General features: G+C 37.5%; 1 protein-coding gene across 1 annotated transcript; it reads left to right on the top strand.

Moving 5' to 3' along the window:
- Positions 1 to 6,272: 6,272 nt before the first annotated feature.
- LOC107219196 (kynurenine/alpha-aminoadipate aminotransferase, mitochondrial) lies at positions 6,273 to 12,864 on the top strand. The gene is made up of 8 exons (XM_015657347.2): positions 6,273 to 6,594; positions 7,351 to 7,538; positions 8,493 to 8,663; positions 9,586 to 9,846; positions 10,553 to 10,732; positions 11,320 to 11,446; positions 11,600 to 11,808; positions 11,902 to 12,864. The coding sequence occupies exons 1-8, from the start codon at positions 6,528 to 6,530 to the stop codon at positions 11,980 to 11,982; spliced, it is 1,284 nt and encodes a 427-aa protein (XP_015512833.1). The 5' UTR covers positions 6,273 to 6,527; the 3' UTR covers positions 11,983 to 12,864.
- The last annotated feature ends 1,359 nt before the right edge of the window (positions 12,865 to 14,223 follow it).

Below are 14,223 nucleotides of genomic sequence, written 5' to 3'. Positions count from 1 at the left end.
AAACGTAAATTGAAGATAAAAATATTTCACAAAGAGAGAGAGAGAGAGAGAGAGAGAGAGAGAGAGAGAGATTAAAATTTATAATACACAGATAGAAGAGATTCGACGAGGCAACTGATTTTCTTAATTCCAAGAAATCCAAAACTGCATCCAAATATAGCGAATCGAGTATTTCTTCGAGCGAATAAAGAATTTTGAATATTGTCTTCAAGAATAATTCGTTTTTATTGGTAAAATGCTATTTGTTCAATTGAGAAACCGAAAAAAAAAATCATAGAATTTGTTTACGAAAACTGTTTAAAAATTTGCCTCAAAAGAATCTTGATATTCGTTTCAACCCATTAACTAGACTCGGTAAAAATGTTTCAAAATTTTATTTTCGCGAGGCTAAAGTTAGTAATGTTAACGCAGCGGAACGATAAAATTATAATTACCGTATCAAAGCCTGAAAATATGGCTTAAAAGTTATTGGCGCTCAATTGCAAAGTTCTATTAAACTTTGTACAGTTCGTAAACTTTCAAAATATCAATTTTATTTCAATAACGAATGTCAACAACGATAATTCGTTCAGAAAACATTGAACCGATAATTTTCTCGCAATCTTCTCTTCCCGAGTCAATATTTTCAACGGATTGCGGGATAAAAAAAAAAAAAGAAAGAAAGAAAGAAAGAAAAAAAAACGAAAAGAATTTCTACAGCATTCGCCCGTGACTTCTTAATAAGCAATCGGGTGAATTCTGGCTTCATATGCACAGATGCATGTATGGTAGTTAATGCAGAGGGAATTCTGAGGAGAAAATCAATTCACTTTCCACCTTTCGCATCTGCTCTGAGCTGCGCGTGTTTTTTATTTTCTTTTCATTATTTTTTTTCCCCCCATCGAAGTTCGTTTCCCATTTCTCCGCGCGCAGTGAGATGGGATAGGACAGTCTAGGATAGGATAGGATAGGATATGGCGACTATTTTTCTACCTCGGAGAGATACATGTGTACAGGGTGTCCCAGAACTAAGTGAACTAACTGATATGGATCATGGAGGCGTTCGAGCTGATTAAATTAACCTAAAGAGAACGTGGACTCAAAAATCGTGTTCGCGAGATACGACCAGTTAATCCTTACAGTCATACCGGGATGCTCATCGTCCCATATCAAAAACGTTCACGTTCCAGCCTTATCCCTGAGAAAGATTTTATTCTGGCAAAAAGTGGAGCGACATTTTTGAAAAAAAAAAGAATTACAGTTCGGTTACCACCAAAAAAAGTGACAATTAAATTATCCCATATACTTCGACACTGACATACATGCGTACTTCTGTTCTATTTGAAATATTGATGGATCTGTTTGGTAATCCTATTCTTTTTAAAGACCATTGTAAGGCTGCGTTATTATGTCGAATAATGACACATATCTCTGTGTAAGCAATTATTGCTATAAATCGTCAACAAGTTTGTTATCGGCTTATATACTATTGAATCGATCGCGCTGTTACATGCGTCGATGAAATGTGAAGTAGTTTTTCTGTTCCGGAATACAACACAGAAATGACAGCGTAAAAAAAAGAAAAAAAAAACTATACGTCGTTAAAACCGAATCAGTCTTTGATACCAAAGAATTAATGTTCTGCACATATTCTCGCGAAAGAAAATTTCCGAAATTTGTGACCCCGAAGGCACCATAAATGATTTTGCGTACAGGTATGTACGCTCCTGACCGCTGAAGTTCCTACGTTTAACACCAGTCAACTCTGCCGTCGACAACAAGGATGCACTCCGCGAAGTCATGCTACTAAAGTAAATGCCCGAAAATACCGGAAGGTTATTTTCCAGGATTAGACATCTGGCGCTCACATGCAGGGCAATAAACCATCGACAGAATACCGCAGATAGGATAGATTAGTTATTGGCAATTATGAAGAAGAGACGAGAGGTTTTTACCTGCGAGCGTGAAACGGGCATAACTGTCCCACTACCCTGGGCCCCGGGACGAGCGAAAGACTAACGAATTAGAATTTACCAAATATCTTATCTTTTCCCTGATTGGTCCTACCTTCCGGAAACCGTGGAGAACCAACCAAGGGGCATTTCCGTTCTTTTATATATTCACCAATCGGTAACTAAAAATATATATCATTCTTTCAGATTGATTCCTGCCTTCTCAAATAATGGGTAACCAATCAGGTGTTACTTCCGCTTAGTCTCAATATTCTAGGAGAGAATTCCGTTCGACGGATTTCACTTTGTCATCGCTTCACTTGAGAACTTCGGGTCTCTTACGTACAACAGTTTTTGACTTCACTTTAAAACTTCAAATTTAGAGTTCAGTAAGCATGCTTCAGATTTTGTGTTCAAAGAGAACGATAAATTTCAAATCGTTCGGTTTTGCTCAACCATATTAGTTGTACAAAATCTCTCGCACGTGTTCAAATCCTATTGGTATACCTTAAAATGACAATAAATATTATTTTTTCTTTGCTACCCTAAATCTGGCCTAAAATTAATTCAATAAACTTAACAAATAAACAAAAAGACAGTCTTCAACTGCCCGCTTTCACGCAGCCCGTATTGGGTACTAAACAACCGTAAAGTAAGTGACATTTTATTCATATTCAGCGTTCGACTCGCTTAACCGTCCAAAGTATCGCTCTCTTTCCGGCAAATCTATGGGACGAGTTGTAGTTTTCGTTCGATTAATGGTTAGGCGCAACTCGTCCCGCGACAACTTCGTAATTCGTATAACGCCAAAAAACCCCCGAGTATAACATGTTTCGGTCAGAATTTTGACAGGTTTTTCGACTTCGTATCCACCGTATTGGATCCGTCATTTTGGATTTGAAAACAACCCCAATTCCGACTTCACATTCGCGATCAGCGAGCCGAAAAACCCCCGAGTAACAGAATTCGGGTAAAAAAAAAATATAGAGTTGAAAATTGTGTGACTAAAAGTCTCGTAACGACTGGTTTTAGTAACAGAATATGATAATTGACAATGCGAGTGAATTGAAATTTGATAATGCGTGTAATTTTATCACAGAAACCAGTCGTTGAAACACGATTTTTCAACCAGTCGTATCTCGCGAACGTGACCTTGGATACCGCATGTACTTCCGGTTAATTTACTCGGCTAGACATCCTCTGTTATCCCTATCGGTTGGGTCACTTAGTTCCGGGACACCCTGTACAGGTGTAGGAACGAAAAGTGAGGAAGCGAAGGTGATGCTTCTTTTTCACCTCTCAAGCTAGATGCATTCATGGGGGGGGGGGGGGGGGGGGGGGGGGGGGGGGGGGGGGGGGGGGTGGAAAAGCCGGAGGATTTTACGGATATCGCAAACTGCACCGACTCATATCTACCGCCAAGCTGGAAGCTAGTCTAGACGGGTAATCTGGTTAAAGAATTGATGCGAAGCAATTTTAGGGTAATTAAGGGCCGAGCTCAGATTTCCCGTGAATATATTTCATCCTCTTGATTTTCCTCATTTTCTTTGCGCCGTCTCTCTCCTTCTCATTCGTACACTCGTTTCGTTCACACACTTTTTTGCGATCTTTCATTTTCTTCCGCATGTGTCCAACGGATATTGCGTATCGGTTTCGGTGATTTTATAACCGTTGAATAGTTCTTTTGGAACTGATTTCGACGGTTGCGTAGAAAAATCGGCTATCTCGGATCAGGCTTGAATAACAGGCGATTTCGAGTAGAGTACAAAAACCGGCTATTTCGCGTTTGAAATTTTTCGGCCGCAAATTAAGTCGGTAGCACTGTAGGGCTGAATACGAAAAATTCATACGAGCTCCGTTTTTCGAATGTAGGTATTACACGGTTATTTACGTAATTAATAATTATAATGCAGAAATGAAAGTATAAAGCATCGGGCGTATGTTGAGATTAAACTGAAGATTATCATTTCGGCACAATGACATTAAATTGGTAATGGCATTAAATGTATATGTATATAATATATTCGCAATAGTATCGGTCAAAGTTTCATTGTTGATGACTTGTACTGCGTGTGAAAAGGTTTTAAAAAAAAAAAAGAAAGAAAAAAAAAGAAAACGTAATCGAAACTACGAGTCAAAGTACCGAAACCTGCGGATCAATTTACTCCGGGTAATAAAGCCGCAATAATTACAACGCTGTGAACGACGATGACGATGATGATAAATTTAACCTCATCAGTAATATATTCTAAATCAAAATTTCAACCTCGCCTCGCTCTCCGCACAGCGTGCAAAATAATTTTCATTTAAATTTCAAATGTATTTTCCATAAACTTTCCCATTTCACTGTAGATATACAATAACGATGATAATTTATATTGCATCCCAAACAATGCTCAATAAACACCCTCTCATTTCTATACCTATGGGCCTTATGCATGAAAGAAGCAATTTATACACGATTATCGATTGTTTCGATTAAAAAAAAAAAAAAAAGAAAAATAATTTCCTTCATAAACCATAAACAAGGGTACAAAACCAGATTCATTTCCGACTTCGCGAAAATATTTTTCGTTTCAAAATAAAGATGAGAGAAAAAAAAAAACCAATTAAAGCTCGAGTGTAAGTGAAAAGTTTTTTTTTTCTATCATCGCTCGTTTTTTATTCGCTCTTCGTTCGTAACTTCACCTTTTTATTTTATCGCTGGAATGAGAATTTTTTTTCAACAACTCCAGCTTTTATTCAGCTCCATTTAATTCTTGCGCGTAGCAATAATGTTTTGTTTGGTGAAATTTTTTTTTTTTTTCTCATTATTTTTCAATATTATCTTTCCGTTATTGTTGAACGATTAACGCAAAATAGGAACGATGACGCGCATTTGAGTTTATTTTTATACGGCTTGAATGGATCAGAGAAATCAGTGTATAACTTAACGTACGCTGTAATAAACGCTTGCGTTTTATGCGCGTAGCGAATGATAAGGATATAAATATCAATATTTACTGATGACGGTTTTTTTTTTTTTTTTTATTATTCTACTTAGTAGTATTGAGCAAAGTGTAATATTTATGTTTTCTCGAGGAGCATGGGTGAGCGTGCTGCTAAAATTTGTCTAATTCTTGCATCAGTTCAGCGAACGGAGACGCGATGATATATTAGAGGGAAATGAAAATAAGAGGCATACAAGAAAAGTGTGCCAATAGTGAAATTATGCGCAATTCAAAGGAAATTGATTTATACACAGACGTACGAATATGCAAAAAGAGGGAAACGTTTATAGGAATAAAATCGTTCCACTTTACAGGCATGGGATATGAAAATCAGAGTACCGGCGCACTTTACTTTGAATAACAATATTGACTTGATAACATATATTATTATTAGGAGATAATTTTACGAACTTAATCATCGTGCACGAAGAGGGGAGATATATAAGAGACGAGGATAAAAATTTCGGGATAAGTCAAAAAAAAATAATAATAAAAAACCGCTGCCGAAAAAAATTATGCAAGAGAATTGTGATATCTGCGAGAAAGATCGGTTGATAATCGTCAAATTTGAATGCTGTAAAATTTGATCACGTGTTGATGAGTCGCGAGACGTGTAAAGTCGTATTAAATATTTACCACGCGTTGCACGGGTTAGTAGAAATAGAAATATAGTTTTGAAAACGAAGTAAAAAAAAGTACAATGTAAACCTAAAACTAATACGATTGTTTGCGGGATATTTTGTAAGTAAGAAAATTTGTGTCAAAGATTATGACGGGAGTGTTGCAAGATTTGTGAAAATTTTGGAAAAATCCTGTGTAAAAATTGTCAGGCGTTCAATCCTTCGTTTCTTGATTTTAGATATTTTTCACATTATATTGTACACTCGAGACGTGCGTAAGTTTTATAATGAAACTTTGAGAGCCGCGCGACTACGTGAAATAATAATGAATACAATTAGACGGGGCGGGAAACATGTGCAAAAGGGAAAAAAAAAAAAAAAAAAAAGAGGAATAAAAAAGAATATGGAGGAAAATTAGGGATAATGAAACAAAAGGAGGAAGAAATCAGTCGTTTAAATGAACGAAAAGAGATAGGGGAGTGAAAAAATAAGAACGGTGGTAAGAAATTTGATTGGAAAAGAAAGAAAAAAAAAAAAGAAGGGATACAAAACTGGCAAAAAAAGAGAATAAAAACAAGTCACTTACCGCAGGAAGCTAATTTTGCATACTTGTGCAATTTTGATTGAACTGAATGAATTTTGTGTTTATTTTTTGCAAAGCGTAAACGCGAGATTATCTGACGCAATGTTCATGCTATCGCGAAATATAAAAGCGCTCGTCAATTCTTGACCGGCAGTCACTCGATATAAAGTGTAGCAAGTAGCCGAAGCGATTCTTCACCTAGCGTCAAATTTCAAAGCTTTCAACAACAAGGATCGGGTTTTATTCGAGTAAAACTGTAAAAAATTAAAAACGGTTTTCCGCGTATAATTGAACTGACAAAAAATGAACGGATAGAAAACTCAGGGAAAATAAGAAAAAGGGGAAATGAGATAAAGATACAGTGGTCGAAGAGGGCGGAAGACAAACTAATCATTAACCAACAATGGACTATTCACAGTTCAAAACTGAGGTTTCGAAGAGGAGGCGAACGGCACCGACCAGAGAATTGAGTGAGTATTTCATACCTAAATTAGTCAAAATCATCCAATTTTTCATTATCAAGCTCTCTTTCTCTCTCTCTCTCTCTCTCTCTCTCTCTCTCGATTATAACCAAGATTCCTTACAGAGGTTGAATCTCCTTCATTTTGCAATATTTCGGTGACTTGATACAAAAGCAAAAGGAAACAAATCATTTCAACATATTTTTCAACAGACACTGTCAAACATTATTGTAAATTTACTACACATTTGCTGTGCAAAAGAATTGTCAATTTACGAAATCAGGTTGCAAATTTACAAAATTCGGTGCAGCGATGTAAAATACGATGTAAATCTGTCTTAAATTTGCATGGAAATTTTTTTCACTTTACTAAATCGTACAGTGAATTTATTCTATTTGTAGATTGAATAAACAGTAAGCGTATGGTTAAATTCACTGTTCCGTGTCCAATAAAACTTCCAATACAGTGTAGAAAGTTAGATACGGAAACTTTCAACAGTGGAATACAGATTTGTTTAAATTGATAATCGAAAAAACAAAAAAAAAAACATAATAGAAACCGATTCTAAATAAGATTATTTTTACACTAACAAACATTTGTACGGTTCGAATGAGGAAAATAATCCGCCGAAAATTGTGCCGATAATTATTTTTTTCGTTGATTTGGATACGATTTTTCATCCTGACAGGATTAAAAAGAAATGTTCATTTTTCATTTTTAATTTCGAACTACGGTTCGTTTAAACTTTTCGCCTCCACCCTTCAGCAAAAATCGCATACTCGGCGCCGATGGAGCTGATTTCATTGGCGGAGGGCATGCCGAACGAAGAGACATTCCCGTTCACGGAAATAAGCCTCAAACTCATAGACGGTTCGAGTTTTACCCTCGAAGGTGAGGAACTCGGTGCAGCACTGCAGTATATTCCGAGTCAAGGATACCCCCCGTTGCTTCAGGTAATGGGAAAATAATTTAGCAGTGTAAAAAAGCTACGAGTTTCGACGTCGAAATGCGTCCAGAATTACAAAAAAAAACAAAAAAAAACTGAGAAATAAATTCGATTTTTTCTCCTTCCTCCCAAAGAATGAAATTTTCATACAACAGTATAATCTGCATGTGTTGGGATAATATATATATGTATATATATATAAATATATATTTTTTTTTCTCCCGCGAATACGTCATCCAAGGCAGACTGCCGGTCGTCTTTATTCGCGTTTGTGAATGTATTTGGAATATTCTTATCTTCATCTGCATGAAGTCAACCGTATCGCGTGTATTAACTGTGTTGCTATAATATTACGAAATCCATCTGCGTGTTACGCGATTATTGCTATTTCGTCACGTTCGCAATAATATAAAGAGGATAATTTTTTGATTATTTATATTCTCGTTTGTTTGATTGGTTTTTTTTTTTTTTTTTTTGTTTTTTTTTCAAGTCATCAGTTTCACTCGATTCCGATATCCGGAAATTGAAATCTGAATAATTGTTGAACGTCTTTTCGAAACGTTGATTTCTTACCCAATCAGCGCTAGAGAATACATCGTAATGGAAAATCGTCGATTCATCGGACAGATGATAAAAAAGTAAAAATGATGATTTTCGATGAGTGTAGAAGTTGAACGATTTCTTTCCAACATTTCCAGCATTTTTTTTTTTTTTTTTTTGGTTTTTTTTTTTTGACAGAGAAAAATCGAGTGGCGTAAGAGTGAAAAAAAATCTTATCAAATTCGTCGAGTTTCGGTGATACGGCAATATCAAGCAATTCTTTCAGCGACTTCTCCCGCCAAAATTAACATCCATTTCAATATATATATATATACATATATATATCGATGAATCGCTGTTATGTATCAGCTTTTAAAAGAAATCTCGAAATTATAAAATGTAAGCGTATTCGAAATTTCAGGCGCTCAGGGAACTGCAAAGAAAAAATCACGCACCTCCTTTGTGGGAAAGCCGGGATATCGTCGTGGTTTCCGGCGGCCAAGATGGACTCAGCAAGGCTCTCGAAGCGATCGTCGGACCAGGAGATCCCGTCCTGGTCCAGGACCCCTTTTACACGGGTACAGAAGTTGTGGTAAGTGATCCTGAAAAAAATAGAAACGACAAATAGAATGAAAACATGCGTTTCTGCAGAGTTCGATATCTTCGTTGAAAACGGGGCAGGGTTGAAATTCCGAATTTGAAAAGTTCCGAAAGCGCCAAAATCCTAATTATTCGATGGTGAAACTTGAGGTAAAGAAATCAAACTTTCACAAAACAACAAAGTTTCGAATGGTCGGAAACCCGACGGATTAAAGTTCCGAAAATTCGAGTCACCAAAGAGAAAAATTCCGAAAATTTAAATCTACTCACAGAGTAGTAGTTTACTCAACGAGCGGGTGTAAAAAGTCAGAAAAACCGAAAATCAGAATCACCTGGATTCCGAACATAAAAATATTCAAAATCCGAAACAGAGAAGGATCAAAGTGGCGAAATTTCACTCAGTCAGAAATTCGCAGAACTGAAAATCTTCGATCATTCGAAATTTCGATGCTTCAGATTTTGTAATTTTCTCAGTTTTGTCCTTTCGGAACTTTGAGCTTCGATTTTCGGATCATTCGAAACTTTAATATTTCGTCCGAGTTTTATTTCTTTACTCTAAGTTTCGTCGCAAAAACGTTCAGAATTTGGCGTTTTCGTAACTTTTCAAATTCGAAATTTCAACCCCGCCCCTAAAAATCATCGTCGTAAATCTTTGTATAAGATCAAATATTCTGGAATGAGATGTACGAGAGAATAAAAAAGACCTGACGGCAAAACAACAAAATTAGTACCTTACATGTTTATTATTCTATTGACTAAACGTAAACTGCAATATAAGCCATGTGGTATAATTTTTGCACAAAGAAATTGTCGGATCGGTAAAATAAATCCCGATAAATTTTCCCTCACTTGAATAATCATCGTTGCACTGTTTAATTTTTTTTTTGTTTTTGTTTTTGTTTCGTTTTCACCAGCTATCGCCGCACAAGGCGGAGCTGATACCCGTCGCCCAGGACGCGTTTGGCGTCGACACCGCGCTTCTGAGAGAAATCCTGAAGGGCCGTAGAGCCGCGGGAAAAAAGATGCCAAAGATAATGTACATCAACCCGACCGGAGCAAATCCCACAGGGTCGGTTCTGCCCCTCGAGAGACGCAAGGATATCTACAGACTCGCCTGCGAATACAATTTCCTCATCCTCGACGACGATCCCTACCACTACATGTACTTCACAGATGTAAGTGAACGTCATCTAGACTCGAATTTTTGATAAATTAACAAATTTTTTTTATACTCTTCTATTCTTAGCGAGATGTTTAGAACTTTGGATCTTGGGAATTGGCGAAAAAGCTGCGAAAAGGAATTTACTTTGACACCGAAAATTCTATTCAAAACTCTGAAATTTTACGACGTAAAATTGTTGTATTTTTTCCTTAGGTATTGATAAAGAATTCGTAAAAAAATTAAGCTTGCTTTTATAATCATACGCTTCGAAAATCGAACGAATGATTTGATTAAATTCACGTATTACGAACGATTTCGATAAATAAGAATGACTTAACGACACGAGAAACTTGAAAAAAAGTGACGAAATTTTTGTATACCTATCACGGCGAGGTTGGAGTTGAGAGTTGATAAGCAGCGGCGATGAGATTATTTGAGGAAATATTTTATCGCACGTTTCACGTAAATCTTGCAAAATTTGAACACTTCTGTATGTGTGTGTAATTTCAGAGATGATATTTTTATCGTTATTATACCGTGGCGCAATGTGTTGAGAATTAAGATTAGGCGGAATAGCGATTAAGAAATAATTGCAACATACATGATAATTACGTAATAATAATTGTCACATCATGCGAGAAATTTAATCAAAGAATTTCATCCGTTGATGATCGCACATCGAATTAATTTTAATCATATTCCTCAAATTATAATTTCAGGAAGCTCCAAAGTCATTTTTGTCCCTGGACACGGAGGGACGAGTCATACGGTTAGATTCATTTTCGAAAATTTTGAGCAGTGGACTCAGACTTGGCTTTATCACCGCGGCAGCACCTCTCGTAGCCAGTATCGAAGTTCACATGCAAAGCAGCCACCTTCACGCACCTACAATATCACAGGTTCGTCGAGATGCTTGAATCGATCGCGTTGATTGACTCTTATATTTTTTTTTCAAACTTTTTTAATCGAATCGTAGCCATCAATTTTGCTCATTGCATTTTCTCTCGTTTTGAAATTATCTCATTAGATGTCGAGCCTTTCCGTATCGGAAATATTAAGGTCAAACGTATAATTGAAACTCCAATTTATTTATGCGTCACGAAAAGACGCCGATCGCAGTAATCGTACGGCTGTAAGAGATAAGGAAGAAATGATGATTTCTAAGACGCGTATGATAAATAACGAGGAGAAAAGAGAGAAAAGAAACGTCCAAGAAAGACGAAACAAGTTTGATAAAAGTTCGAATCACGGGTTATTTTACGAACTCTGCGACCTCAGACGCGTGTCCGATGCTCTATAATTTTACGTGATAAATCAGTTGAAGTTCTTACCGTTCTCGGTGAAATAAAGATTATTCCGAGAATATAAAAGAAAAAGAGCAACAACACGACACGTCTTTGCGTCGATGTCGTGCAGAGTTCATAACGAAATATTTGCGCACACACGGTCATTGACAACTCTTAAAAATCTTTCATATTATACGCAGGTTATAGTTTACAACCTGCTAAAAATCTGGGGACACGACAGGCTTATGGAACACTTTCGCAGGATTAGAGTATTCTACAAAAAACGGAGAGACGTTATTTCAGCTCTGGCAAAGAAACACCTTCACGGTAAGTCGTAGATTATTTTGACACACGTAAACGATCGGAATAGACTATTCTTTCAAGATTTAAGCAGTTACTCGGAATCGTCGTTCAAAATGTGTTCTGAAAATATTCCACACTAGCGTTTCAAGAGCGTCTTTTGTTTGATCGACTAAACAGGTCTGGCAGACTTCACGATACCGAGCGGGGGTTTTTTCCTCTGGATAAAAGTCCGAGGGGTAAAGGATACCTGGAGAATGGTAATGCAGCGCGGGGTTACCCACGGAGTATTACTGGTGCCAGGCGCAGCGTTTATGGCGGACCCAAGTCAGCCCTGCAATGCAATAAGAGCCAGCTTCGCGAAGGCTTCGTACGAGGATATGAATTCGGTGCGTATTACCGATCGGAATTGCGAGGAGACCGAGAAAAGGTTGCAAATTTCACCCAATATTCCCAATAACGTGAGCTTTCCGTAATTTCAGGCACTGGAAAGGTTCGCCAAGATGATAAGAGCGGAGTTATCGACGATCAGTAACAACAACATCGAGAATGGCGAAGTGTAGACGATCACTCCCATGCCTGAAAATGTGAATGTCGGCAATTGGTGGTAAAAAGATTGGTTCTAGCGTCGGTACGGTACCAATATACCCTTACAACCGTCAGTGCGATGTCCGTGAACGGTGTTGAAACGCGCGGTTGGACAAACACTGTTATCATCGAGTGATGACCGCGCGGTAGAAGCGAGGTGCATGTTCATCACCACCATGAGTAATCGTTTCAAGCGTTAAACAATATTAGATTATATTTTGTAGTACTTAAACGAGTTTCACAAAAAAAGAAAACGGTCAACCTAGATTCGACACGCAAGTAGCAGGTATTAGGGTAGCTTGAAGGTCGCTGCCTTACCGACAGAAGCAGAGCCCCGAACTAACGACGTTCCGTATCGAGAGTCTCGGCGGAGTTTCGAGCTTTCAAACGGTACCGACAGTCAGACTTGTTGAAAGGGATGGCAAAAGCTCATTCACCCTGTTCCATAATCTTGGTTCGGAACGGAAGAGAACTACGTGTACAATTCTAGGATGAATTTGACAGATGGCAGCAATAAGTATGAATTATACGTTCGGGTGGATTTGTACTTTGCGACAAGTACGCTAATGGGACGTACGGAAAGCTACCGTGAATGAAAAGAAAAGATAACCAATGCCTGTAACTCGTGTTACGCATGACACGTAAGATAAAATAAAAAATGAATAAACGTTCACTTGCGATATCGAAATATTGTAAGATTGAACCCCGTAGATTAGTCTTTCCAAGATATTTTTTTTTTTTACCCGTTTAGCTATTACTTAATTTATTGTATTATATTGTTACATGATCGATGTTTCATACGTCGCTGTGTATACAAAAGGCCATGTAAATAAAAATAAATTGATTACACATCCTGACATAGAGTAAAATTCATATTAAGTTTATATCTCGTTATGCAATCATTTACGGATTGCGGTTCCGAGCCGGTAGCTCGGCTGGCGCGTTTCCTGAAACAAACCTCGCGTGGAAAATTCGGATATTCACGAATAATCGATGAGAAACATTTGCAATTTGCAGTACGTACCGTCACTGTAGGTACACAAATGTTAGATGTGACGAGCAGATGGATCCAGATTTTATTTCTGAATGCCATTGCAGCAGCGACATCAAGGCACATCAATTAACGATGTTTCAACAATCCGCGTGAGGTGTAGTGCACGAATTTCGACTGATGAACCACCGATCAGATTTTCCAATCCCGATTCGCGCGTCATGTGTATAAAAAAAAAATCAACAAAAATAACGAGAGAGAGCGATAAAGAAAGGTAGAGGCACACTTGCGTGAATTCAAACTTTGAATAGTTCAACACTAGGATCAGCGGTGATCGAAAATACGAGAATTGTAATTCTGGACTGCATCTCGTGCGCTTGAAAAGTGGCGGGCGGAAGTCCTTCTCTCTCCCTCTCTCTCTCTCTCTCTCTCCCTTACACTCTAAGACGCTTACCGCTAAATATCCTAACAGCCGGATAATTTACCGGGGGATTAATTTAATCTGTACCAATATAAACAGCTGCTGACAATGCGACGGGGATTCAGTTAACTGGTCAGTTGCAAATTGGCTTTAAATACGACTATTCCAAAACACCGGTGACCATATTACTTGAGAGTGCAATTACCAACAACGGTACATGCAGAGTCAAACGATGCTGAAGTTGGTAAGGTGGTTATTACTTATTGTAATGATTCACGTTTCTGGTAAAATCGTTATTTGGCAGTTTCAGGAATATCTGAGATACAGTAAATTACAATGAGAAAAAATACACACATGTTTGGAAAACTTGACTACTTCAAAGTCGCTATAAAATGCAAAATAGTCATTTTGCCTCTCTCTGTTTCGTTACGTCAACGTTATTAACTTCGGTCTCTTGATTCAAAGCTCTACGCGATTCCGAGGCAAGCTGTCGATGATTTGAAACATCTTTTCAAGTTCCTTGTCGAATAGAATCGAGTCATCTATCGATATCGAATGAAAGAGTCGTTGTAAGTTGAAATTATCGTGAGTAACGTTATTGCGACGATGTATATTAAGGAAACGTGCTTATTTTGCAACTTTATCATTCTCGGAAATTCAGTAAACCGTAAATAAGCAGTGCATACACCATATTTTGAAAACTTGACTCCTACACATTCATATTCCATAATTGCGAATAGTAATTTTCCTTGAATGTTTCGTTACATCAACTCTACGAACTTAAACCTCGTGATATCGGTGAAC

This window comes from Neodiprion lecontei, chromosome 5 (genome assembly GCF_021901455.1).
Source record: "Neodiprion lecontei isolate iyNeoLeco1 chromosome 5, iyNeoLeco1.1, whole genome shotgun sequence".
Taxonomy (NCBI): Eukaryota; Metazoa; Arthropoda; class Insecta; order Hymenoptera; family Diprionidae; genus Neodiprion; species Neodiprion lecontei.
The sequence above is the reverse complement of the archived record's forward strand: the minus strand, read 5'-3'. Positions and strand labels throughout refer to the sequence as shown.

Bases quoted from the DNA above. Each gene is read 5' to 3' on its own strand.
- LOC107219196 (XM_015657347.2), top strand. From the start codon at position 6,528: ATGGACTATTCACAGTTCAAAACTGAGGTTTCGAAGAGGAGGCGAACG. The intron at 6,595-7,350 runs GTGAGTATTTCA...TCCACCCTTCAG, and splicing joins GGCACCGACCAGAGAATTGA to CAAAAATCGCATACTCGGCG. The intron at 7,539-8,492 runs GTAATGGGAAAA...TCGAAATTTCAG, and splicing joins GATACCCCCCGTTGCTTCAG to GCGCTCAGGGAACTGCAAAG.